The sequence below is a fragment of the Patagioenas fasciata genome, unplaced genomic scaffold (assembly GCF_037038585.1).
Source record: "Patagioenas fasciata isolate bPatFas1 unplaced genomic scaffold, bPatFas1.hap1 Unplaced_2, whole genome shotgun sequence".
NCBI classification, from domain to species: domain Eukaryota; kingdom Metazoa; phylum Chordata; class Aves; order Columbiformes; family Columbidae; genus Patagioenas; species Patagioenas fasciata.
The window spans coordinates 1173459-1200940 of NW_027288621.1; the positions used below are offsets into that span (position 1 = coordinate 1173459).

At 50.1% G+C, this 27482-nt stretch overlaps 1 protein-coding gene and 1 pseudogene across 1 annotated transcript; one reads left to right on the top strand and one right to left on the bottom strand.

The window, feature by feature from the left end:
- Positions 1-13724: 13724 nt before the first annotated feature.
- Positions 13725-14708, top strand: LOC139826798 (olfactory receptor 6E1-like). The gene has a single exon (XM_071803177.1). It carries the CDS (start codon positions 13725-13727, stop codon positions 14706-14708), a length of 984 nt encoding a protein of 327 aa, XP_071659278.1.
- Positions 14709-17996: 3288 nt separating this feature from the next.
- LOC139826792 (olfactory receptor 14C36-like) lies at positions 17997-19007 on the bottom strand (annotated as a pseudogene).
- Positions 19008-27482: the final 8475 nt, after the last annotated feature.

Below are 27482 nucleotides of genomic sequence, written 5' to 3' on the forward strand. Positions count from 1 at the left end.
ATCATAGAATCATAGAATACTTCAATTGGAAGAGACCCTTGGGATCATTGAGTCCAACCATAACCCAGTTCTCACACTAAAACATGTCCATAAGAACCTCGTTTAAATGTCTTTTACAGCCCTCTAGGGTGGGTGACTCCTCACTGCCCTGGGCAGTCTGTTCTACCACCCGACAACCCTGTCCAGGAAGAATTTTTTCCTAGTATCCAATCTAAACCTCCCCTGGTGCAAATTGCGACCATTTCTTCTTGTCATATCACTTGCTTCTTGGGAGAAGAGACCAGCACCCTCCATATTCCAACCTCCTTTCAGGCAGTTGTGGACAGTGAGAAGGTCTCCCCTCAGCCTCCTGTTCTCCAGGATGAACAGCCCCAGTTCCCTCAATTGCTCCTCATCAAACTTGTGCTCCAGGCCCTCAGCAGCTTCGACGCCTCCTCTGTGCTCTGTCTAGTGCCTCAATGTCCATCTTATGATGAGGAGCCCAAAACTGAACACAGGATTCAAGATGCAGCCTCACCAGTGCCAAAAACAGTGGCACAATCACTTCTCTAGTCCTGCCGACCACACCATTCCTGATACAAACCAGGATGCTGGTGGCCTTTTTGGCCACCTGGGAACATTCTGGCTTATGTTCAGCAACTGTCAGTCAACACCCGCAGATCCCTTTCCTCCAGGCAGCTTTTCAGCCCCTCTTCCCTGAGCCTGGAGCGTTCACAGGGTTGGTGTGATCCAAGTGATGGACCCAGCACTTGGCTTTGTTAAACCTCATATAATTGTCCTCAGTCCAATGATCCAGGTGTCCCATGACATGGGACATGAGAATTGGACATGGGGAGCTCAGTTCAAGGCAGCACATCCCAGTGCTGCATTCAACTGGTCTCCAATGGGATGTTACAGGCAACATGAAGTGACCTTGTGACTGACTGTCCCACAGACCTTCATGGAACCTGCAGGAACAGTTGATGGTATTTGTACTGAGTCGGGTTCACCTTATGTACGTGATATGTATGCTCATATCTCATCCATACAATGAAAACACTGGCTTCTGACTTAGTGTCCTTGTGTTGAGAGATGAACAAACTCTCTCAGCTGGGGTGAAGGGCCAGTGCAGGAAATGGTGGTTTTGAAGGGCTGGTCGGTGATGACTGGGGAAGCTGCCCCAGGACAGTCCCATGAACATGAGCACACACCAGACCCTGCTCTGCTGGTCCTTCAGGGCTCTCCCAGGAGCCTGGCTGGACGAGGACACTGCTGTGTGCCAGCCCTGCACACTCACACACTTCAGCTCTTCACTGGTGTTTTCTTCTTTGGGGCATTTCCCAGTTCACCCCTCCCACCCCCGCCTGAATTGTGCCCCTCCCTGCCCTCTCCCCAGCCCAGTCCAGCAGAGCAGCCACACTGGAACTGGTCCCACAGTAGTGGGGACCAGTGAGAATGAAGGACAGTGAGAATGTTCATCCAGCCGGCATGCTGAGCAGATCTCCAGCCCAGGCAGCTTGCAGACCCAGGTCCAGACTTGCTCCCCGGGACAGCATGAGACATTTGGCCTAGGGGATCCTCAGGAAGGTCCTGCTGCCACAGTGCCAGGGACGCCTGCCCCAAGCTGCCACCTGCAGCAAAGGGTTTCTCTGTCCGTGTCTTCTCTGCACACATACAGTGCCCCACTCTTCTCCTGGAACATCCCATTTTCCCATAGAGCCCTTTCCCAAGAGAGCTGATCTGTGCTGACCTGGCCAGCTGTTCCTGCACCCCTTTCCCACGCTCCATACAGCCCCGAGCTGGCAGTGCTGCTCTGCAGAGCAAGTGGGCTGTGATGCCCAGGGCCATGGGGTGAGTCCGCAGGGTCATGCTGGTCAGGATGGGAGAAAGACCCAGTTCAGGGTGGCTCCTGCTCACTCAGCACACAGACATGGCTTCTGCATCTGCAGAGATCTCAGAGAGAGGATTCTGGGCAAACAAGGCAGTTCAGGGTCCTTTGTTTCACTTTATATACACAGAGAGCACAGCTCCTTATTTACACAAAGACTATGGGTCACACCAGACAGGTAGATATGGACATAGATATAAGATGACAAATAATTTTGCTTGTGGGAAGCATTAATACAACAAAGAAAAGCTAAAAGCAAAGGAAAAGAGAAAAAAAAAAAACAACAAAACAAACGTACAAAACTCAGGTTGAAGTGGTAATGAGTTATATTACAAGTGACAGGCAGAAGAGGGAGGTCAGTTCATTACTAGTTTTGAAAAGCAAAGACTCATCAGTTTCTTTATAGACTCCTTGAGTTCCCTGTTCCTCATACTGTAGATGAGGGGGTTCACTGCTGGAGGCACCACCGAGTACAGAACAGACACCACCAGATCCAGGGATGGGGAGGAGATGGAGGGGGGCTTCAGGTAGGCAAACATGGCAGTGCTGACAAACAGGGAGAGCACAGCCAGGTGAGGGAGGCAGGTGGAAAAGGCTTTGTGCTGTCCCTGCTCAGAGGGGATCCTCAGCACGGCCCTGAAGATCTGCACATAGGACACCACAATGAACACAAAACACCCAAATGCTACTAAAAGACTAACCACAATAAGCCCAAGTTCCTTGATGTAGGTGTTGGAGCATGAGAGCTTGAGGATCTGGGGGATTTCACAGAAGAACTGGTCCAGGGCATTGCCCTTGCACAGGGGCAGTGAAAATGTATTGGCCGTGTGCAGCAGAGAATAGAGAAACCCAGTGACCCAGGCAGGTGCTGCCATGTGGACACAAGCTCTGCTGCCCAGGAGGGTCCCGTAGTGCAGGGGTTTGCAGATGGCAATGTAGCGGTCGTAGGACATGATGGTGAGAACAGAATATTCTGCTGTTATAAAGATCAAAAACCATAAGATCTGGGCAGCACATCCTGTGTAGGAGATGCCCCTTGTGTCCCAGAGGGAATTGGCCATGGACTTGGGTACAGTGGTGGAGATGCAGCCCAGGTCAAGGAGGGAGAGTTTGAGTAGGAAGAAGTACATGGGGGTGTGGAGGTGCTGGTCCCAGGCTATGGTGGTGATGATGAGGCCGTTGCCCAGGAGGGCAGCCAGGTAGATGCCCAGGAACGGCCAGAAGTGCAAGGGCTGCAGCTCCCGTGTGTCTGAGAATGCCAGAAGGAGGAACTGGGTGATGGAGCTGCTGTTGTACATTTGCTGCTGATGAGCACGTGGCACTGTCACAGGATCAAAAGAAAGTGACAAGTTAGGGGAGACTTCTCTGAGCAAAATCAAAGCTATTTCTCATACACCCTCCCCCTGATCCACACCCCCTTGTCCTTTTCCAGACCTTCCTCCAACTCTGTGGCTGAGCCCTCGTGGTTCTGTCTGCAGGTGCCACAAGGAGCAGGGCCTGTGCCCACTGGTTCTTTCCTTGGAGCCCCCGGCCCTGAGGGCAGAGGCCTTGCTGGGTGGGAGAGGAGGCCAGGGGGCTGCTCAGAGGAGGGATCTGCACTGCAGGGGATCATACACAAATCTCTGAATTCACCCTTTGACTGCATTTCTTGTTTGAGTTTCATCTCATTCATTGATCCTGTCCCTTCTGCCAGGAGATTTTCCTCCTGGGAGGTGTTCCCCTGTCCATGTCTCTTCCCTGTCAGCACTCACAGATCATCCCACCGTCTGTACTCTCACCCTGGCTCTCTAGATCCTGCCTGTTCACAGGGCACTGCCTGGGGGCATCTTCCTGTTTGCAGGTTGGAAAAAAGGACAGGTTCAGCTGCTGTGATGCTCCTGCTGTCCACAGGCAGGGGAGTGGCTGAAGGGATGTTCAGAGGCTTCTGGCAGATGAACTGATCACTCAGAGTTGCAGTTCAGGAGTCTCAGTGACTTGCTAAAACTTGAGAGCTTCTTTTACATTTATCTTTTCCTACAACCTCCCTCCCCTGAGTCATGGAAGAGATAACTAAAAGCTCCTTATCTTTTTAGTAATATCTGTATAGATCTTCTTGAAACGTCCTATTGTAAGAGGTCTGGAGTGAGCAACCCTGACTCACAGAGAACCCAACAGCAGAAGGACCTTGCCCTGCCGTGGGTCGCTCCTTCCCCCCGCAGCTTCTCCCCTCAGTGTTGTTGGGATCTCCCTGGGCAGCCTGAGCGCTGACCCTGGCAGGCAGCAGAGTACCTGCCCTGGCACAGCCCTGGGGTGCAGGGACCCTGCTCTGCAGGACAGGGCTGGGCACCCCTGGGTGCTCCCCAGGCAGTCATCCTCAGCAGAAGGTGCCATCATGCCCTTTCCCACTGACAGTGCAGCAGGGAAACCCTGCTCTGGAGTGTGTTCTTCTCTGCAACAGAGATACTGTGAGAGAGACCTGGCAGATCCTGCAACACTGTGTCATGTGCCGCTTTCAGGACATTCCTTCAGGAAAAGCAGTTGCATTGTCCTACATGCAGAGACTTACCGTGTTAGGACTGTGAAGATTTGTCTCTCAATAATCCCTTAGCAACCAACCACCTACATTGCCTTTCATATTAATTTTCACCGGGGGTCACATCAGCCTCACGGTTGCCTTCAAAGGGCCAAATGTATAAATGTATGAGTAGTTAAATTTATACAGTCCTAAAATCACATTCGGCCATTTGAAGGCAACCTACTGGAAGGCAGGAGGGCTCTGCAGAGGGATCTGGATAGACTAGAAAAATGGGCTGATTCCAATGGGATGAAGTTCAAAAAGGCCAAGTTCTGGGTCCTGCACTTTGGCCACAACAACTCCCTGCAGCACTACAGGCTGGGCACACAGTGGCTGGAGAGCAGTCAGGCAGAAAGGGACCTGAGGCTGCTAATTGACAGGAAGCTCAACATGAGCCACCAGTGTGCCTAGGTGGCCAAGAAGGCCAATGGTATCCTGTCCTGTATCAAAAATAGCGTGGGAAGTGAGGCCACACCTGGACTATTGTGTTCAGTTCTTACCCCCTCAGTTCAGGAAAGAGATTGAAGCGCTGGAGTGGATCCAGAGAAGAGCAACAAGACTGGTGAAGGGACTTGAGCACAAGCCCTATGGGGAGAGGCTGAGGGAGCTGGGCTTGTTCAGTCTGGAGAAGAGGAGGCTTAGAGGTGAGCTCAGCACTCTCTAGAACGACCTGAAGGGCAGTTCTAGCCAGGGGGGATTGGGCTCTTCTCCCAGGCAGTCAGCAATAGGACAAGGGGGCATGGGCTTAAACTCTGCCAGAGGAAATTTAGGCTGGAGATTAGGAAGAAATTCTTCACAGAGAGAGCGGTCAGGCATTGGAATGGCTGCCCAGGGAGGTGCTGGACTCACCGTCCCTGGAGGTTTTTAAACTGAGATTGGACATGGCACTTAGTGCCATGATCTAGCAAACAGACTGGAGTTGGACCTAGGGTTGGATTTGATGATGTCTGAGGTCTTTTGCAACCCAGTCCATTCTGTGATTCTGTGATTCCCACTATGAAGAAAACCTCCACCACCTCTGAAACCACCCTTCGAGCACTCTCAGGCTACTCCTGCACTGCTGCAGCCTCCCCAGCGCTGCTGGGCCAAAGCAGCCCAGGTCCCTCAGCATCCCACAGCATGTGCACAGGTGCTGAACCTGCCTTGGCAGAGCCCTGCACTCTCCAGTTCCTCCCTGCTTCTCCAAACTGGGAAGCCGCACACTGGCACACCCCCGTGTGTGTGGGGTCACACCAGTGCTGAACCAAATGGGATGAGAACTGTGACTCTGTGACTCTGTAATTCTGTGATTGTGACTCTGTGACTCCGTGACTCTGACTGTGGCTCTGTGACTCTTACTGTGACTCTGTGACTGCAACTCTGTGACTGTAACACTGTGCCTCTGTGACTCTGTCTGTGTGACTGTGACTGTGTGACTGTGTGACTGTGATTCTGGCTGTGACTTTGTGACGGTGACTCTGTGACTCTGACTCTGTGACTCTGTGACTGTGTTTCTGACTGTGACTTTGTGACGGTGACTCTGTGACTGTGAGTCCGTGACTCCGTGACTATGAGTCTGTGACTCCCTGACTCTGTGACACTGTGACTATGACTCTGGCTGTGACACTGCGACTCTGTGACTGTGTGACTGCTGCCCTGAAGCTCTTGAGGTTCACTAGAAGTGGATGAACCTCCAGAAGGGTCTATGGGGCACCTAGAACCTGGGTGGGTTCCCCATGATTTTTGGGGCACCTAGAACCTGGTGGCCCTTCCCAAGCACCCTTGGACCACTCAGACCCAAAATGTCCCATCCCTGGACCCCTTGGGCCACCCACACCCAACATGTCCCCTCCTGGTGAGGTAGGACCTCCTGGTTCTGACCCACCTGCCCGTTGTCCAGACCTACTCAGGGCTCTTTTGTGTGACCATCAACCACTACAAGTGGCTGCCCATCTACAACGCCGAGGTGGTGGCCGCCTACCAGGGCAAGAAGCGGAGTGAAGCTCCTCCCCACATCATCTCCGACTCGAACAGTCTTACCAGAACATGCTGATGGGTAGGGACCTCCTGCTGGGACCCCAAACTTGAAGATCCCACCCCAAAAATGGGTCCTGACCTAGACCTGGTCCTCACCTGGAGGATGGAGAATCCCAAACATCTCTTCGAACTTCATCCCTCCTCATATGGAAGAGGGTGAACCCCAAGATCCCAAACATCTCCCCTAATGTCATCCCATCTCTCTCCTCCTGGCAGATCATGACAACCAGTCCATCCTCCTCACGTAAGTCACTGCCCCTCAGGGCCCTGATCTTGGTGTCCCCAAAGTGTCCAGGAATGGGACATATTGGATGCAGAGTTGGGACATTATAAGTCTTGGTGGCCCAAAGTGTCCAGAGATGGGACATGTTAGGTCTTGTTGGCCTAAGGGGCCCAGGAATGGGACATCTTTCCCTGAGTAGCTCAGGGGAGACAGGAATGGGAAATTTTGGATCTTGATGGCCCAAGTGGGCTGGAGATGTGATAATTTGAGTCCAGGGATGAGATACCCTGGGTCTTGGTGGTCTCACAATGTCCAGAGATGGGACATACAGGCTCTTGGTAGCTCAAGTGGTCCAGAGATGGGACATATTGGTCTTGGCAGCCCAAGATGCCTGGACATGGGAAATCTTGGTCTTGGTAGCCAAAGGGGTCCAGAGGTGGGACATCCTGGGTGTTAGTGGCATCACAGTGTCCCAGCACGGGACATCTAGGCCTGGGTGTCCCAGAGTGTCCAGAGATGGGACATTTTAGGTCTTGGTGGCCCAAGATGGCTGCAGATGGGATATCTTGGGTCTTGAGATGGGACAACATTGGTCTTCATGGCCCCAAAGTGTCCAGGAATGGGACATTTTAGGTCTTGGTGGCCTAAGGGGCCCAGGGATGGGACATCTTTCCCTGAGTAGCCCAGGGGATACAGGGATGGGAAATTTTGGCTCTTGATGGCCCAGTGGGCTGGAGATGGGACAATCTGGGCCCAGAGATGAGATATCCTGGGTCTTGGTGTCCTCATGAGGTCCAGAGATTAATCATAGTGTTTCTTGGTAGCCAATGTGGTCCAGGGATGGGACATCTTGGTCTTGGTGGCCCAAGATGACTGGACAGAAAGCATCCTGGTCTTGGTAGCCAAAAGGGGTCCAGAGATGTGTCATCCTGGGTCTTGGTGGCCTCACAGTGTCCAGTGATGGGACATCTAGACATGGGTGCATCAAAGTGTCCAGGGATGGCACATTTTAGGTCTTGGTGTCCAAAAGTGTCCAGGAATGGGACACCTGGGGTCTGGGATTGGACATTTTATGTGTTGATGACCTAAGGGGCCCAGAGATGTGACATCCTGGATCTTGGTGGCCCAAAGTGTCCAGGGAATTGTCCTGTTGGCCTGGGTGGTCCAAGGGTTGGGGAATTTTAGGTCTTGGTGGCCCAAGGGGGCTGGAGATGGGACATCTTGGGTCCAGAGATGGGACATCTCTGGTCTTGGTGTCCCCAAACTGTCCAGAGATTGGGTCTTGGGTCTTGGTGTTCTAAGGGGTCCAGGGATGGGACATCTTCGGTCTGGTTGGCCCAAAATGTCCAGGGGTGGGTCATCCGGGGTATGGGATGGGACATTCTTGCTCTCAATGGCCCAAGGGGTCCAGGGATGGGACATTTTAGGTCTTGACTACCCAAAGTGTCCAGGGATGGGACATGCTGGGTCTTGGTGGCCTCACAGTGTCCAGGGATGGGACATCTTGACCTGGGTGTCCCAAAGTCTCCAGGGATGGGAGATCTTAGTTCTTGATGGCCCAGAGTCTCCAGGGATGGGACATTCCAGGTCTGGGATTGGACATTTTATGACTTGGTGGCCTAAGTCATCCAGAGGTGGGAAACCTTTGTTGGAGAATGGCTTGGAAATGGGGGACGTGGGTCTACAGAGCGGTTGTATGAGCATAGCCTATTCTGAAGGCCTTAGCATAAGTAGCAAGACTGGGCCGCAGTGGGAACCGCTGACTGTTTCAGTAAAATCAGCAAGGTCACTGAGACCTTGGCAGAGTTTCACAAACAGCTATCAAGAGCACTACAGTGTAGAATAAGCATAGCTAGCAGCTGCAAGTAGGAGGACCATGCAAATGTGACTGTTAGAGCTTAAGCCAATTGGTAGGTGACAGGTATGCATAATTATCGTGAACTGTATAAGTATATGCTATTTGGGCTAATAAATCGAACTATGCTTTATCACTCATATTGAGTCGACCTGCGTGTTCCTCCGCCGCTCAAAAATCCTTGGTCTTGGTGGTGCAAGATGTCTGCAGATGGGACATCTTGGGTCCCAAGATGGGACAACCTTGGTCTTTGTGGCCCCAAAATGTCCAGGGATGGGACATCTTTGCCTGGTTGTCCCAGAGTTTCCAGGGATGGGACATCTTGGTCTGGGTGGTCCAAGGGTTGGGGCATTTTAAGATCTTGGTGGCCCAAGGGTGTCCCAGAGTGTGCAGGGATAGGACATCTTGAGTCTCGGATGGGACATCCTGGCTCTCGGCGGTCCAACAGTTCCAGGAAAAGGACATTTTAGGTCTTTTGGTGGCCTAAGGGGACCAGAGATGGGAGATCTTGGCCTGGTTGGCTCAAGGGGGCTGGAGATGGGACATTTTAATACTTGGTGTCTCCAAAGGGTCCAGGGATAGGCCATCTCCCTAGGGGTGCAGGGATGGGACATTATAGGTCCTGGTAGCCCAAGGGGCCCAGGGATAGGATATTTTACGTCTTGGTCACCTAATGTATCCAGGCATGGGACATCCTGTGTCTTGGTGGCCACATAGTGTTCAGGGATGGGACGTCTTGGTCTTGGTCACTTAAGGGATCCAGGGATGGGAAATTTTGGCTCCTGATGGCCTCAGAGAGTCCAAACGTGGGACATCTTGTTGGCCTTAAGTGGTCCAGGGATGAGGCATCCAGGGTCTGGTTGGTCCAAGGGGGCTGGAGATGGGACATCTTGGGTCCAGAGATGGACAACTTGGTCTTGGTGGCCGAAAGTGTCCAGGGATGGGACATAGCGGTGGTGAGAGTGGCCGTGTCTCTTCTTTCACTGGGACCAGGCCACGGTGGGGTGACCGCCTCCCTGCCCTGTATTTAAAGGGGTGCCTGGGCAGGCTCCTTTGTGACATCACAATGCCCCACTGTGGCAGTTGCACAACCCCCTGAGATCCAGAGCCTTCAATAGGGCAGTTGATGGCTCCTTAGCACCTTTTGTGCTCCACTGTACCTCTCCCCATGTACACACCAGGGTGGTACCAAGGTACTGGCAGTCACATTCTCCCCCACCCTGGGCAGGCTGACTTCACCTCCACCAGCTTGATACAGGCAATTAACAATTAACTAATTAACACTTAAAGAACTAACACTTAAAGAGCTAACAGAGAGCTAAGCCTTAACCCACATCTCTATTGCCTAACCTTGCCTAGCTTTGTGTAACTTATTGTATGAGAAACAGGAGTTTGCTGACACCTTGCAAAGATAAAAAAACCTTGCATTCTTTGTGCATCCTTGGGTGAACTAGATAACAGAAACTTGGGCACAGGACAGGAGATACGCCAGTTCTAACCAGCTCAGCAGTCTGAGTCCCAGCCAACTCATCACACTGGACCAAAGGTCCCAGGTACAGAGAAGAGGACCCGGGGTCACGATCACTGCGCAGCTGCAACCAGGAGGAGCTGGAGGTGGAGACTATGGAAATGGTCTTCCAGAACTCACTGTAATAAGAACTGCCTTCTTGGGGACAGGTTATGAATGTGTATAGGCATTCCTAAAACTTTCATGAATATGTAACATTTTACTGCATTTAACCAAGCTCACAGCTACTGGAAATACACACAGGTATTAGGTGAAATTATTCCCGGTATGTCCAGTGCTGTAAATACATACCTTCTTTACAATCTCAAGGGTTGCAAGGTCATTTCCATGTCTCACATGCACCTGCTGGTGGTCTTCCTCTGACTGCCAGGCGCATCTCCATGACAGTCCTGCAAGGTGCTAGGGCAGCAGTGACCTTGCAAACAACATTCAAGCTACGTGCATGTTGGTGGCTTATCAGTTCCTTAGGCACAGCTTTAATGACACACACATAGACCAGCCATGTGCCTGAAGGTGGCCTATCAGGTGCTCAGGTGGAAGTGACCTCAGAGCCACCATCACAACTGTGTGCCTCTTGCCGGCCCACAAGTCCCTGAGGCACCACAGACCTGGTCTCAGCAATGCTGCCCATCTCCTCCTTGGTCCTAACAGCTGGTCAAATACCTGTAACCTTACGTCCTTCTTCAGATGGCCCGTGGCTGCTCCAGAATCACCCTATGTTGCCCCAAGGGGCCAAACTGCTTAAGTATGGTAGGGAGAGGGATTGGAGGTGATGGGGTTTGAGCATGGGAACGAGAGCTTTGAGCATGAGGTGTTCACTTTAGAGGTTAGGGGTTAGAGCTTGCTGTTCAGAGTTAGGAATTAGGCATCTGGTAATCCGCTTAGGTGCGTGGTTAGTGTTAAGGGTGTGTGGTAGCTTTGTGAGTTAGGGGTGTTTTTTAGGTTTGTGGTGAGGGCTAAGATTAAGGCTGGTATTTTAAGGCTAGGGATACAGGGTAGAGGTTTAAGTGAGTAAAAGGATAAGACTAAGAATAAGGGGTTGTGGGCTTGGGATTTGGCTTAGAGGTAAATTTTGAGATTGGGTTTAAAGTAGTGCATTACTGTCAGGGTGAGGGCTAGCATTTAGGGGTAAGGTTAGAGTTTAAGATTATTGCTTAGAACGCAGGTAAGGGCCTAACATAAATGCCACAGTCAATGTCACAATGGCATCACTGTTACCTGAAACCCTCCAGATCTTTCATCTCTCTTGGCCAAGCCATTCTTTCCTCTCCTCTCTTGACTCAGTTCACCTTGACCTTCCCACATCTGTCATCATCTTGGGAGCAGCTTTCTGATGGCCTTCATGACTTCTGAGTATTTGCCTTCCCGCTGCTGGTCAGTCAGTTCCTGTGACAGAAGTGACCTCACAGCAGCGTCCAAAGGGACACAATGAGCCGCTGTGCTGCTGAGGTCCCTGCTCAGCCCACCCAGCAGCCCTGCACCACCCCTTAGGTCCCCTACTTCAGCTCATGCCTACCAGCTCATACTCCAGAAGAGCTCCGATAGGTCCTGGGAGACTTTTCCCAGTCACACGTGGTGCTTCAGCTGCCTCATGAAACTTTTCGTAGTTAGTTAGTTAGTTAGTTAGTTAGTTAGTTAGTTAGTTAGTTAGTTAGTTAGTTTTGACAGCACCATGGGCAAGTGTCAGCAAGCTAATTAAACACTGTATCTCTATTTGAATGTTTTTATGCAGCCATTTCCTAAAATGACAGAATCACAGAATGTTAGGGATCAGAAGGGACCTCAAAAGATCATCTAGTACAATCCCCTGCCAGAGCAGGAAATACATTGCCTACCAATGGTTAGAGAAACACTGTTCAGAGGATCTTGTCAATTTGTATTGGCACATTTTATATCTCTACTTCTTTCCCTCTGTCTCTTTTACTTGCCTACCCTTTGAAGAGCTCTCTGAGGAAAAGATTAATTGAATTATGGAATACCACAGATTGGAAGAGACTCCCCTGTCAGAATCTTTGCAACAGTGTCTTCAACTGGATCAAGTGAGGCTCCCCTTACAACTGTTCTGAGTTCTTATAATTCAGCGAGCCTGTTGTCCTGCACATCCTCTCTGGCATTTGCAAGCAACTTCAGTAATTGCTCAACTTTATCCAGTTTTGCAGCAGAAACTGCTACAGGGATCTCTGAAACAGTCTGATTCTTCACCCAGGATGTTAATAACTACCTTTATGAACAGGAAATAGGCCCAGGCACAGCAGGATCTGCCTGTCTCCAGCACTGTCTGGAATCCCACAAGAAGAAATCCCACACAAATTGGGCAAACCTTTAATTTTTGCTTATTTTGGAGGTGGTTGATATTGAAGGAGGTTGACTTTACTCAATCACTTGGTTTCATGTTGATCCATTGTCTCAGACTAGTTTCTCCTGTTGTCTCTGTGGACGATGAGATGGGAAAGTCCTGGGAGCACCCAGGTGACTAATGACTGAAGAGCTCTGGTTGCACACCTGCACAACTTTGTTTCACCGCCTCAAACCCACCATCTCCTCCTCTCCCCCTTATCCCCTTGCATTTTGAATCATCCTGGTTTTGGAGCTGTCTGCTCTATTCCTTTCTATGTCTGAAAACAAATGTAAAGATGAAGGGAAAAACACCAGATTTTATTGTATATGTGGGCTTTTTTTGTGCTTCTTTCTCCTAGATGTGTGGTTTGATTTAAGAAATATAACTTAAGAAAACTTAAGTCAGGTCGAGACTTGACTAGTGAGTTTCACCTACCTCACAACAGGTGCCTGTGAGAGTTTGTTTTCCCGAAGCTCCCTGTATAATCAATGGAGACAGGAGAAAACTCTCAAGGCTGGGTCCTCCCAACCTATAGCTGGCACGCAAAAGAAAAGTTACAAATCTCTTCCAGTCAGTTTTCTTCTGGTCTGCATTTAGGTCAGGACATTTAATAGTAACAGCAATGAGCAACTGTTTGGAAGCAACTGCATTTCAATGCAGATGGATGTCAGATGAGACTGTGTGGAACCATAACCAATTTCAGTCATTATTTAGAGTACTAAAGAAGATGAGTTATACTTGTTCTCTATTCTGCCCTCCTATCCCCTTTCCTCAAGAAAGCGAGAGCACGAAGCTGTGGAAGAAAGCAGGGGATTATGGAAGAGGTGCTTGATACTGCTTATTCTGAAATCAATAGATACTCAGGGACTCCTAATCCAAAAAGGCAAGTACTGAAGAGTAGAAAGAAAAGCTTTCAATATACATTTGATATGATTTGATTTGATTTGATTTGATTTGATTTGATTTGATTTGATTTGATTTGATTTGATAGTTTAGCATTTGTGCAATAAAAGGGATGACTTAGCCACAGAGGTGTGATAGATGTTTGGAACCAGTCTGCATGAATTTGGAATTTGGCAGGAATGGCATAAAATAGCTAACAGACTTTAAAATCCCCTGTGTTGAAGGAAGAATTCTTTATGAGTGTTTGAAAAAGGTTGAAAGAAGACGACAAATTGTCTGAGAACTCCAGTTTAAACTTGATAGAGAAAAATCAGGGTATGAGAAATGCTTGAAATACTTTATTTGTGTACTATAGGAAGACTGCAAGGAACGAAAGAAGCAGAGAAGGTTTTGTAAAGCCTTTCACCCAGACTGTGGAATTATCACACTTGTTTTTTGCCATGTTCCTGTCTCAGCATGATGAACTGAAATTCAACATGGGACCAGAAAATGGAACTGCAGTTACTGAGTTTGTCCTAGAGGGTTTCTCAGGGCTTGATCAAAGACTACAGCTCTTACTCTCTCTGTTCTTTCTGCTCATATACCTGACAACAGTGATGGGGAACACTACCATAACTTTCCTCGTATATGCAGATCACCGCCTACAAACCCCCATGTACTTTTTCATTGCCAATCTGGCCTTCCTAGAAATCTGGTTTACATCCTCCACAAGCATAAAATTGGTTGTGATCCTGGGTTCTGGTAAGAGAACAATCTCACTAAGCAGCTGCTTTGCCCAATCCTATTTCTATTTTTCCCTGGGCTGTACAGAGTTTGTTCTACTAGTTGTCATGTCCTTTGACCGCTATGTTGCCATCTGCCAACCTTTGCGTTATGCTGCCATCATGAAGCCTCAGCTCTGCATCCACCTGGTTGTTGCTGCTTGGGTCACAGGCTTCACACTCTTGAGTTACCGCCTGGTCATCCTCTCCCAGCTGACTTTCTGTGGCTCAAATGAGATCCATCACTTTTTCTGTGACAACTCCACCTTATTCAAACTGTCCTGCTCTGACACCAGCTTGCTCTGGAAAATAGACTCTGTTTTCTTATCATTTGTCGTTCTCGGTTCCTTATGTTTAACTCTGGCATTTTACATGTGCATCCTTTTCTGCATTGTACATCTTCCAGCAGCCTCTGGGAGGAAAAAAGCTTTTACCACGTGTTCTTCCCATCTCACCACTTTGGCCATTGCATATGGGAGCTGTATTGTTCTCTATGCATGTCCTTCAGAATATGTTTCCTTGGAGACTAACAGCATTGTAGCGTTGCTGAACACTGTTCTGTACCCATTCTTAAATCCATTCATCTATGGTCTCAGAAACAAGACTGTGATACTGGCCCTGAATGAAGCCATTGCCCGTACAACAACACAGATTTTCCCCTAATCATGAGGCATTTCTGGACAGCATTTCCAGTGATCTGCTATCATATGCTAGATAATACCAATGCATATGTATGCAACCTCCAGACACAGATGACTCAGGAGATTTATGTTCTCGTTGGATGTTGTTAAGTGATAAGAAGCTCCTCTGCACACACAAAGAAGGCACTAACAAAGGCAGGAGAAGTAAGTCAGTTAATACCCTGCCCCGACTGCTCCCAGCACCATCACATGAGCCACCAACTCATCACAAGCCCACCTCCAAAACCAAGAATAGCACAGAGGCTCATTGGCAAGTGGGAACCCAAATTACAGGCTCTGAGGAATTAACATCTTGTTCCAAGGCTGCCCTGGGAGTGCCATCAGCCTCATTGTCCAGGTTTGAAGCCCATTGAGAGGAATGACTGAGAGCAGCTCTCTGGATCACCATTTAGACTAACAGGATTTTGCCTAGGGGTGCAGGACACATTTGGGTGCAGGGGAAGAACGTTTCTGGATTACACAGGACTTATCATGGGAAGTTTGGGGAAGGACCCCAACCAGTGCAGTCTGTCCTGTCTTCTCATTAAACTTAATTTCTAAATCTATGCTATGTGAGCAAATCTCTCCTCTGCATGAATGTGTGAGTGTAGTGAGCAGAACAGGAGCAGGGGGTCAGACAGCCTGTATGTCATTGGTGCCAGCAACTGAGAGACCAGAGTGACCAGACATAAGAGTGTGTGTGCACATGTGTGTGACTGGGGAGGTCTGTACCAGTATCTGGAATGGGGCTGCAGCCCTGGGGGCTCATGTGTCCTGGTGTCTGCAACTGGCAAGGCCGATATCCTGAGGAGGCTGCTGAGCAGACTGTTTGGGCCCAGGATCCACCCTGTTACAGGTATATGTGTAAAACAGACTAGACTAGACTAGTTCAGTGGGAAGAGGCCTACAATGATCATCTAGTTCAAATACCTGACCCATTCAGGGCTGACCAAAAGATAAATCATGTACCAAGGGCATTGTCCAAGTGTCTCTTAAACACTGACAGGCTTGGGGTATTGACCACCTCTCTAGGAAGCCTGTTCCGGTTTTTGACCAACCTTGATAAAGAGATGGTTCCTAATATCTAGTCTAAACCTTCCCTGACCAAGCTTTGAACCATTCCCACGTGTCCTATCACTGGACACCAGGGAGAAGATCTCAGCACCTCCCTGTCCATGTCCCCTCCTCAGGAAGCTGTAGAGAGCAATGAGCCTCCTTTTCCCCAAACAAGAGAAGCCCAGAGTCCTCAGCTGCTCCTCAGAGGACAATCTTTCCAGCCCTTTCACCAATTTTGTTACTCTGCTCTGGACATATCCAAGGGCCTTCACATCCTTGTTGTAATAGTATATGGGGCCCAGAACTGCACACAGCCCTCAAGGTGAGGCCATACCAATGTTGAATACAGCAGCATAGTCACGTCTTTTGACCACATGGCCATGCTGTGTTTGATGCACCCCAGGATGGGGATTACTGTCTTGGCTGCTGGGGAACAGTGTTGCCTCCTGTTGACCGTGTGGCCAACCATCACTCCAGATCCCTTTCTGCAGGGCTGCTCTCCAGCCGCTCTCTCCTAATCTACACTTGCACTCAGTGTTACTCTATCCCAGGTGAACAACCCAGCACTTGGACTTGTTCAGTTTCATGCCAAGTGCCGGGTTCTGCAGTTGGGTCACAACAACCCCATTCAACACTACAGGCTTAAGGAAGAGCGACTGGAATCTGACAATGGAAAAGGACCTCGGGGTGTTGATCAGCACCCATCTGAACATGAGCCAGCATGTGCCCAGGTGGCCAAGAAGGCCAGCAGCATCCTGGTGTGCAACAGGAATAGTGTGGCCAGCAGGACCAGGCAAGTGATCATCCCCCTGTTCTCGGAACTGGTGAGGCTGCACCTCAAATCCTGTGTGTAGTTTTGGGCTCCTCACTACAAGAAAGACCTTGAGGTGCTGGAGTGAGTTCAGAGAAGGGCAGTGAAGTTGGTGAGGGGTCTGGAGAACAAGTCAGATGGGGAGCAGTTGAGGGAACTGGGACTCTGTAGCCTGGAGAACAGGAGGTTGAAGGGAGACCTTATCACTGTCTACAAGTGCCTGAAAGGAGGTTGTAGCATGGAGAGTGTTGGTCTCTTCTCTCAAACAGCAAGTGATAGGACAAGAAGAAAGGGGCCACAAGTTGCACCCAGGAAGGTTCAGTTTGCATAATAGGAAAAATTTCTTCACAGAAGAGGTTGTCAGGCAGTGAAACAGGCTGCCCAAGGAAGTGGTTGAGTCACCATCCCTGAAGGTGTTTAAAAGACATATAGATGAGGTTCTTAGGGACATGGTTTATAGCCAGAGTTAGGTTAATGGCTGGACACGATGATCTTGAGGGTTTCTTCCAACTTATATGATTATATGATCTCACTGGGATGAGAAACATCATGGGGCAGCTCACCCATATGGAGTACCAGTATGGATGGATGAATGGGTGGATGGATGGATGCATGCATGCATGTATGCATGGTAGGGCAATCAGATAGATAGATGGATTGAGACAGAGAGGAGGATCAACCTCCCTATCAGCCCAAGGGCTGGGATCAGCCATGGCAGGAACACAGGACCGTCCCCCTGTGTCCTCTGCTCTTGTTTTCAAGAGATCCTTCACACCCGTTGCTGGCAGCCCTCTTGTGCCAGCCCCTCTCACCAGCACAAGACTGCTTCTGCTACCGCAGTGACAGAGCAGCCTGCCCTGAGCTGGGGAATGCAGAAATAGGTTTCTGTGGGTCATTTATTCCCCCGTTGAAGCACAGAGCACTAGGAGCAGGCTGTGGTGCCTGAAAACCACGGTGAGATAGTTCAAGGCAGATCACTGAAGGTCCTTCACCATCTCCAGGAACACTGGGCACCCACAGATGGACACTCAAAGCAGCACCATGACGTAACATCTTGCCCCATGTCCTCCCCTGAGCGCATGAAAAACCCAAGTACAGCAGCATGGCCTTGGTGGGGGGGAAATTTATTCAGGCTGACCACAGCTTTGGAAGAGGAGCCCAAGCTCCAAATACAGAAAGTGAGGAAATCCCCTTTTACGGGTTGTTTCGAAAAGATGGAGCAAATTTCAGAGATACAGTGATTTCAAAATGGATCCATCTTTTTGAAACACCCTGTGTTACAGAGATCCAACACAGGAAGTCACGGTCCCAGAAACAGGTAAACAGGTCTCTGGTTCCGAGAGGCTGGCTTCATGCCTCTGGAGAAGTTTTGTGGATGAAGAAATTCTTTGACAAACATGGTTATCACAGATAAAATGCACAGTCCAAAGGAGGATCCTGAGATGAATTGGAAATAACTTCTGAAGAGACTTGGGTAACTAATTGTTGCTGACAGAAAAATGATTGAATCACTTTCTTCAGTGCCACTTTCAGCTCCTAGTTCCTCATGCCATAGATGAGGGGGTTCACTGCTAGAGGCACCAGTGAGTACAGAACAGACACCACCAGGTCCAGGCTTGGTGAAAAAATGGAGGGGGGCGTCAGATAGACAAACATGGCAGTGTTGGCAAACAGGGAGACCACGGCCAGGTGAGGGAGGCAAGTGGAAAAGGCTTTGTGCCGTCCCTGCTCAGAGGGGATCCTCAGCACGGCCCTGAAGATCTGCACATAGGACACCACGATGAACACAAAACACCCAAATCCTAACCAGACACTGACCACAAGAAGCCCAAGTTCCCTGAGGTAGGAGTGTGAGCAGGAGAGCTTGAGGATCTGGGGGATTTCACAGAAGAACTGGCCCAGGACATTGCCCTTGCACAGTGGCAGTGAAAATGTATTGGTCGTGTGCAGCAGAGCATGGAGAAACCCAGTGGCCCAGGCAGCTGCTGCCATGTGGACACAAGCTCTGCTGCCCAGGAGGGTCCCGTAGTGCAGGGGTTTGCAGATGGCAATGTAGTGGTCGTAGGACATGATGGTGAGAAGATAAAATTCTGCTGAAGCTAAAAAGAAAACCAGGAAGAGTTGGGCAGCACATCCTGCATAGGAAATGGCCATGGTATCCCACAGAGAGTTGGCCATGGACTTGGGGACAGTGGTGGAGATGGAGCCCAGGTCGAGGAGGGAGAGGTTGAGCAGGAAGAAGTACATGGGGGTGTGGAGGTGCTGGTTCCAGGCTATGGTGGTGATGATGAGGCCGTTGCCCAGGAGGGCAGCCAGGTAGATGCCCAGGAAGAGCCAGAAGTGCAAGAGTTGCAGCTCCCGTGTGTCTGCGAACGCCAGGAGGAGGAACTGGCTGATGAAGCTGCTTTTGGACATTTGCTTCCTCTGGGCATGGGACACTGTCCAAGGAAGACCTCAAAGGCCAGGGCTTTTGTGCTGGCCTGGGGAAAGGGGATGGGATGGAGGGGTTGCAAACCTCTCAGGATCTGCTGGAGAGGAGAACGAAGGACACAGGTGCCTCCTTTTCTTTTTGCCGTGTATGTTCACTCACCTCTGGGGCTGACCACTTTCTGACCCCCGGAAGCTGCTGTGCCCTTCAGAGGGGCAAAGGCTGTGGGGTGCCTGCCCAGAGCACCTGCAATGGGCACTGCTGTGGGACCAGCCCCGACTGGGCTTTGCTGGGGAGAGGGTGTTGGTGGTGGAGAGAGGGCAGGGGAGGTGGCAGAACCTCAAGAGAACTGGACTGTTCTGGGAAGGACCTGAGAGAGAAAAACATCAGCGTGTATCTCGTGCTGCATGACCATGCAGGGTGAAGACTCACACCAGGGGTTGTGGTGCAGAGCCAGGGCTTCTGGAAGGGATCAAAGACATGCAGGTGCAGGAGAGAGGAGACTGCTCTATGCCCTTGGTGACATGGACAGACCAGGAAGGTGGCCCAGGGCCTTCATCACCCCCCAGTCACTGGCCATCTCTCATGGGCCATTTCCAGCACTGGCCGCGCACCCCAGGTTTACGGGTAAGGTTCCCTGTGAGGCCATGTCCATCCTCCTGCTGGGCTCAGGGCCTGTCTCAGGGAATGGACAGCCCTGCCCAGACTCTCTCCTGGCCCAGACCCTGGCAGACCCTGGAGCAGGGCTGCCTGTGACCCCACAGGTGACACGACCTCTCCAGGAGCTTGGAGAGGCTGCCCAACAGGAAGGCCATGGGGTGACAAAGCACCAAGAACTGCTCTGGCTATCAAGTCAGGAGACCGTTCCCCACCCTGAATGCACCCTGTCCTGTGCTGAACCTGCACCATGGGGCTGTGGGACCACGTGTGGGGCAGCAGGGCTGGGCTGTCACAGCACAAGGTGCAGACAGGGGCCACAAAGCAGCTGCCAGGGGTGACAGCAAGGACAGGTACAGACAAGGAGCACGTGTACATTGGCTTTACTGTGCAGGGATGGCTTCGGGAAGGGCAAAGCTCACCTGGAGTTGGCGACTGCAAGAAAAGTCAAGAGCAAACTAAGAGCTTCAACAGCTGTGTTAGAGACCACGGCTGAAGAAAGGGAACACAGAACTGCTGCTGAGTGAAGAGGGAAATTTAGTAACAGCAGACACTGACACTGAGGGACTCAATGACTTCTGCACCTGGGTCTTTACTGAAACCATCTCCCAGGCCTCTATGCTCAATGAAGGGGTTCAAGGAGGAGAGCAAGTCTTTGGAGGACCCTCAGGAAACCCCAGCAGGACAAACACCAGTGTCTGCCCCTGCAGGGGACTCACCTGGCAATGGCACAGGCTGGGGATGTCTGGTTGGGAGCAGCTCTGTGGGAAAGGTCTGTGTGGGCAGGGAGCTGGACAGGAGGCAGCGTGTGCCCTGGTGCAAGGGAGGTCAGGAGCACCCAGGGCTGTGCCACCAGGAGCACGGCCAGGAGGTGGAGGGAAGGGATTCTCTGGAATAGTCCATCCAGATCTCAGATCCCAGTTCAGGAAAGATATTGGCAAGCTGGAGTGGGTTGAGCAAAGGGCCTCAGGACAGCCAGAAACTGGAGCACTTGGCCTGTGGGGAGAGGCTGACGGAGCTGGGCTCGTCCAGCCCAGAGAAGGGAAGGCTGACAGGGACCTCATCACAGCCTGTCAGTACCAATAAGGAGATCATGGAGAACACACAGCCAGGCTCTTCACCATGGTGTGTGGCAGAAGAACAAAAGAGAATGGGTGGCAGGTGAAAGAGGAGAGGTTCAGCCAGGACATAAGGAAAAGCTTTTTCCCTAGGAGGTGAGTGTCAACTTCATTTTCACCAGGGATCACATCAGCCTCATGGTTACCCTCAAATGGCAGAACATAATTTTAAAGGACTGTATAAATTTAACTACGCCTACATTTATACATTTGGCCCTTTGAAGGCAACCGTGAGGCTGATGTGACCCCCGGTGAAAATGAATTTGACACCCCTGCCCTGGGAGCTCAGCCAAGTGCTGTTGCAGGTCACCCAGAGAGGCTGAGCAGCCTCTGTCCTTGCGGGTTTTCAATCTCTGATTGAATGAAGGCTTGAACACCTTGTTCTGACCCAGTTTCTGACAGGTTGGACTGCAGACTCCTGAGGTCCCTTCAACCTCAGTTCTCTTATGATCCCATTGTGATGCTGGGCTCTGTTTCTAATGGGAGCAAAGGAGATGACTAAGGAACATGAACGCAAGTGTGCTGTAGGTGACCATCTAAACCAACATCTAAACCCAGCCAACACCTCAGTGTGACTCGCTCTAAGCCAAGTGTGAGGAGTCCTGGGCAGGGAAGGTTTAGAGGGCATGGGGCTCTATGCAAGACACAAAATGATCTTGGCTTCATGCCTGCAGGCCCATCCGATGTCAGTTAATGTCAATGAAAGTTAAAATATGAACTGAAGACAAAGTTTCAAAGTCAAGGAAGGTTTCAATGTACTTTTCCTTTTTTTTAGGTCTTTGGGGGGTTATTTTCTTCAAAAAGGAAAGTGATTTCCACAACTAGAAATGGATATAAGACACACATGTCCTCAGCTACATGGATAGCTTTTTACATATTGATTTTTCATATGGCACATATTACATTCTTACATATTAAACATTTATTTATTTTCTTTTTAAGTATTTTGGGGGATTTATTTCTTTGAAAAACTAAGAGTTTTGCAGAACTGGGCATGGATTTAGGACACAAATGTCTTCAGCTCCAGGGACACAAACACCTGGTGCCAGTGTAGATGCCCTGGGAACCCCTGCCTAACTTCCACCTGCATTGCAAGGTGCTCTGGTCTCCCCCAGGTCCTCTGTGATAGATGCCACTCCCAGGCCAGCACCTCGGATAAAATCGGTCCCCTAAAATGGCACTGGCTGTTTATGGTGAGACAACTAATGACTGATGTCTGTTGGAAACGTGGACATGTTTATATTTTTGTTGTGTTTTTTGTTTGTTTGTTTGGTTTTTGTTTGTTTGTTTTTGAGGGTGTTTTTTGTTTGTTTGTGTGGGCTTGGTGGTGGTTTGTTTAACATATTAACTAAAAAAATAAAAGGACAAAAAGTGAATCACCAGGCCGTGTACTAAAGGCAGGAGAAGAAATATCGGTCTTCCCCTGTACTTCTATTACCAACACGCTATTATTTCATCTCCCTTGTCATTTAGGAGTTTCGACCTCTCCTGACTAAATGTCCATGTCAAAGGACAACTTTCCAACAGTCTGTCTGGATGTTCGCCCTTCCCAGTGCCCTCAGGTTTCCTCCTCCACTTGCTCTTTGGTCATTCAGTTGCCTCTCCACTGTGTGGTTTCTGCTTTGAGCCTCAGGCAGTTACAAACTTACCCCAGTCTTCAGAGGTCTAATTAACATGGTACACAGCAAGTTAATTGTGTTTCTATCTATCCTTTCCTATCTCTCTGTCTAAAAATAGTTCTTGTGTGGGTGTCCCTTGTGGATGGTGGACCTCATCAGATCCAGCTTGCACACACAGCTGAGGAAAGTGTTTTACTGTTTATTAAACTGTGCATTATTTACACAGGAGAGCAGGTGGAGCTGGTGCACAGGAGCTGCAGCATCTCCTGCAGAGCTCAGTGGAGAAGTCTGATGTGAGGAAAAGTGGTGCAAGTCTCTGGTGGCCAAAGAGGGAACCTGCAGACTGGGGGTGGGGGGTGAGGAGCGAGGTTGTCCATACAGTGTCCAGCCTCAAGGGACTGTTCTCCTGCCTGTGCAGATGTCTACAGGAGACCCTCGGGATCAATGTCCAGTGTAGAATGCTGCTGTCACTTCTTCTACACACTGAAAAATGACAGAAAATACCCTTGAGAGAAAACACCCTCCTTTATGAAATCTTATTTGCAATCTTCATCATTAAGTGTCCCACTGAAACCATTCCAATTAGTTCTACAAGTCTTTTGGATATGAGGAATATTACAGAAAGAAACATCGCTCGTTAGGGCTGTCTGTGTTTTAATGAGCCCCATGGCGTATTTGGTGCTGAGTCCATAAACCACAGATACCAAGCACAGACTGAAGAATCTGCTCAAGAAGTCCAAGTCAGAAGCAAACTCCAAAGTATCTTCAAGCATTAATGGGCCCCACTGAGGGCTGTTACTGACAAAGCCTCCCCAGGGACTCATTAGAGCAGATAATTGGAGGCAGTGATTGCATCAGGCAAAGGCAAAGTGAAGCAGCTCTGATGCTGAGAAACCCCTTGATTTGTTTGATGAAGGACAATGGCCAAGCCTTGAGCCCCTGCCCCTAAGAAGGGAGATCCTGTCCCTCACATGTGTCTCAGGACTCTTCCTGGGGATGTGGGGAGTGCGATGCCCAGTGCAGGGCAATGGTGTGACACTCCATGGGGGTGCAAGGAGTCGATGGAGTGCCACGGCGAAGAAGAGAGTGGACAATCTCCTCACACACACGGTGTGAACTGTTGTCGTTGTCCTGCGCCGGGACAGGAGTTGGACTCTATGATCCTGGGGTCCCTTTCTACTGAAGACATTCTATGATTCTATGAAATACTAGGTCAAAAGTCCGTGTTTTCATTGTACAGATGAGATGTAAGCACACACGGCTCAGGGCTCTTCCTGGGACCCTGGGAGTGCAAGGCTGAGGGAAGGACAACACTGGTACAACAACTTCCAGCTTCCCCATGGGACTGCAAGGAGGCAGAGAGGCCACAGTGCCATGAGGACAACATGGCTTCTCCTGGGCCTCAGTGGCAGAGACAACTGCCATGGCCAAGGGGACAGAGACCTGGGTTCTTTGAGTGCCTTCCAGCCTTGTCAGCCTTGAGAACCCAGCTCCAAGCCCTCTTCCTGGATAGGACCTGTGGGCATGTTGGCAGAGGTTCTTTCCCAGCCATGTCCCTGCTGCTGGCCTGTCCCCTCCAGACACAGAACTGACCCTACTGTCCCCTTCACAGCCGTACCCTTCCAACTCAGTTATGAGTTCCTGAGACACAAGTGACCTCATGATACCATAGCCACCCATCACCCTCCTCATAACCCAGGCATAACACAGGACCTGACCCGATTAAACAAATATATTTCCTTCTAACTATTTGAGTGGAGAAACATTCTCTTCAGTAACTGCTGTTTTTATGTTTATACCATCTCCTCCTCTGCCTTTTTTTTTTCATCTTCAAAAATTTGTCCAGGGGAAAGATTCATTGAATCATAGAGTAGGTCAGATTTGAAGAGATCCCTGAACAGCTTCTTGTTTCACTCTCTTTCTCAAAGCATGGTGACCAAGTGAGGTTGCTCAAGGTCTCCACTCAGTTTTGTATCATCTCCATCACATCACAGAAAGGAGAATAATGTCTTTCAGCAGTTTTGACCCAAATGCTGGTCACTGAGGGATGACACAAGTAACTGCACAGAGGACACTGCATCACAGATTATATTTGGGCTTGATATTTCAGTGAACTTCCCACCAAGCATCCAGTTCTTCAGTCCAGACAGCATCAGTCCAGCTCTAAGGACACCAAGGGGGACCATGTCCAAGGCCTGGCACAATTTCATACACATAACATGTCTTTCTTTCCCCTGCCCATTTTGGTACACAAGTCCCTTTCTTGTCCTTCAAGTGCCTGCAGATGGCTGCAGGAGGACTTGTCCCATCACCTTCCCAGGGACAGAGGCAGGCTGACCAGCCTGTGATTCTTCCAATTCTCCTTCCTGCCTTTCTTGAAGATGGGTTTGACAGATGCCAGGTCCTCCTCAGTTGCACTGTCATTTTGAAAGCGCAATCCAGAATCACAGGCAAGGGTGGCGTAACAGACAGGAGCACTTGCAATGAGCTTGTCCAGGTTAATTGAGATGAATCTCACTGGGTCAGTGGGGTTTGTTCCCAGAGTCACACACAGAAATGTCAGGGTTCTGTCAGCGTCCACAACTGAGTTGGCTTTGTGGACTCTCACGTGAGGTAGAATCATGGAATCTTGGAATACTTCGATTGGAAGAGACCCTTGGGATCATTGAGTCCAACCATAACCCAGCTCTCACACTAAACCATGTCCCTAAGAACCTCGTTTAAATGTCTTTTACAGCCCTCTAGGGTGGGTGACTCCTCACTGCCCTGGGCAGTCTGTTCTACCACCCGACAACCCTGCCCGGGAAGAATTTTTTCCTAGTATCCAAGCTAAACCTCCCCTGGTGCAAATTGCAGCCATTTCCTCTTGTCCGGTCACTTGCTACTTGGGAGAAGAGACCAACACCCTCCATGCTCCAACCTCCTTTCAGGCAGTTGCAGAGAGTGAGAAGGTCTCCCCTCAGCCTCTTGTTCTCCAGGCTGAACAGCCCCAGCTCCCTCAACTGCTCCTCATCACACTTGTGCTCCAGCCCCTCAGCAGCTTCGTCACCTCCTCTGCATTCTCTCTAGTGCCTTGATGTCCTTCTTATGATGAGGGGCCCAAGACTGAACACAGGATTCAAGCTGCAGCCTCACCAGCACTCAGAACACAATCACTGAGGCACAATCACTTCTGTAGCCCTACTGGCCACCCTATTCTTTTTACAAGCCAGGATGCAGGTGACCTTTTTGGCCACCTGGGAACATTCTGGCTTATGTTCAGCAACTGTCAGTCAGCACCCGCAGATCCCTTTCCTCCAGCCACTTCCCAGCCACTCATATCTCATTTGTACAATGGAAACATTGGCTTCTGACCTAGTCATTCAGTGTCCTTGTGTTGAGAGGTGAACAACCTCTCTCAGCTGGGGAGAAGAGCCAGTGAAGGAAATGGAGGTTTTGAGGGGCTGGTCTGTGATGACTGTCCTGGGGCAACTTCCCCAGTTTGTCCCATGAACATGGGCACACACCAGACCATGCTCTGCTGGTCCTTCAGGGCTCTCCCAGGAGGCCTGGCTGGGAGAGGACACTGCTGTGTGTCAGCCCTGCACACTCACACACTTCAGCTGTTCACTGGTGTTTTCTTCTCTGGGGCATTTCCCAGTTCACCCCTCCCACCCCTTCCTGAATCGTGCCCCCCCGCCCTCTTGCCGGTTGAGCCCAGCAGAGCAGCCATGCTGGAACTGGTCCCACAGCAGTGGGACCAGTGAGAATGAAGGACACCGAGAATGTTCATCCAGTCAGCATGCTGAGCAGATCTCCAGCCCAGGCAGCTTGCAAACCCAGGTCCAGACTTGCTCCCCAGGACAGCATGAGACATTTGGCCTAGGGGATCCTCAGGAAGGCCCTGCTGCCACAGTGCCAGGGCCACCTGCCCCAAGCTGCCACCTGCAGCAAAGGGTTTCTCTTTCCACCTCTTTTCTGCACACATTCCGTGCCACACGCTTCTCCTTGAAAATCCCATCTCCCCACAGAGCCCTTTCCCAAGAGAGCTGAGCTATGTTGACTTTTCTGTTTGTTCCTGCACCCTCATTCCATGCTCCATACAGCCCCAACATGACAGTGCTGCACTGCAGAGCAAGTGGGCTGTGGTGCCCAGAGTCGTGGGGTGAGTCTGCAGATTCATGTTGGTCAGGATGGGAGGAAGACCCAGCTCAGGGTGGCTCCTACTCACTCCCCCTCAGCACACAGACATGGCTTATGCAGCTCCAGAGATCTCAGAGAGAGGATTCTGGGCAAATAAGTCAGTGTGGGGTCCTTTATTTCATTTCATACACATAGAGAGTACGGGTCCTTATTTACATAAAGACAACGGGACACACTAGACAGGTAGACATGGACACAACCATAAGAAGACAAATAATTTTTCTTGTGGATAGCATTAATACAACCAAGAAAAGCAAACACCAAAGATAACAAACAAACAAAGAAACAAACAAAACCAACCAAACAAACAACCACCTACAGAACCCAGGTTGAACAACTAATACGTTATTGCAAGTGACATGCAGAAGAAGGAGGTCAGTTCGTTACTGCTTTTGAAAAGCAAACAATCAACAGTTTCCTTATAGACTCCTTGAGTTCCTTGTTCCTCATGCTGTAGATGAGGGGGTTCACTGCTGGAGGCACCAGTGAGTACAAAACAGAAACCACCAGATCCAGGGATGGGGAAGAGATGGAGGGGGCTTCAGATAGGCAAACATGGCAGTGCTCACAAACAGCGCTTGGAAGGAAACCCTCAGGAGATATCCAAGTGTCTTAATGATGGCACTTGATTCAGGGAGACTCAGCTCATTCCCCACACCCACAGACTGCATTGCCCACACCCCACAGGTCAGAGCAAAGCTGGGACACGTGTTCCCATGGACACACCTGCAGGAAAGGACCCACAAGATCAGGCTGTGACTCTGCAGCTGAAACTGCCATCCCCAGAGAGCCTGAGAGCAAGAACAAGATCCCAACAGCAGTGACCCAGAGCAGGGGAGCAAGAAGGACAATGCAGTGAGGGTGGGTGTGAGAGAGGCCAGGGCAG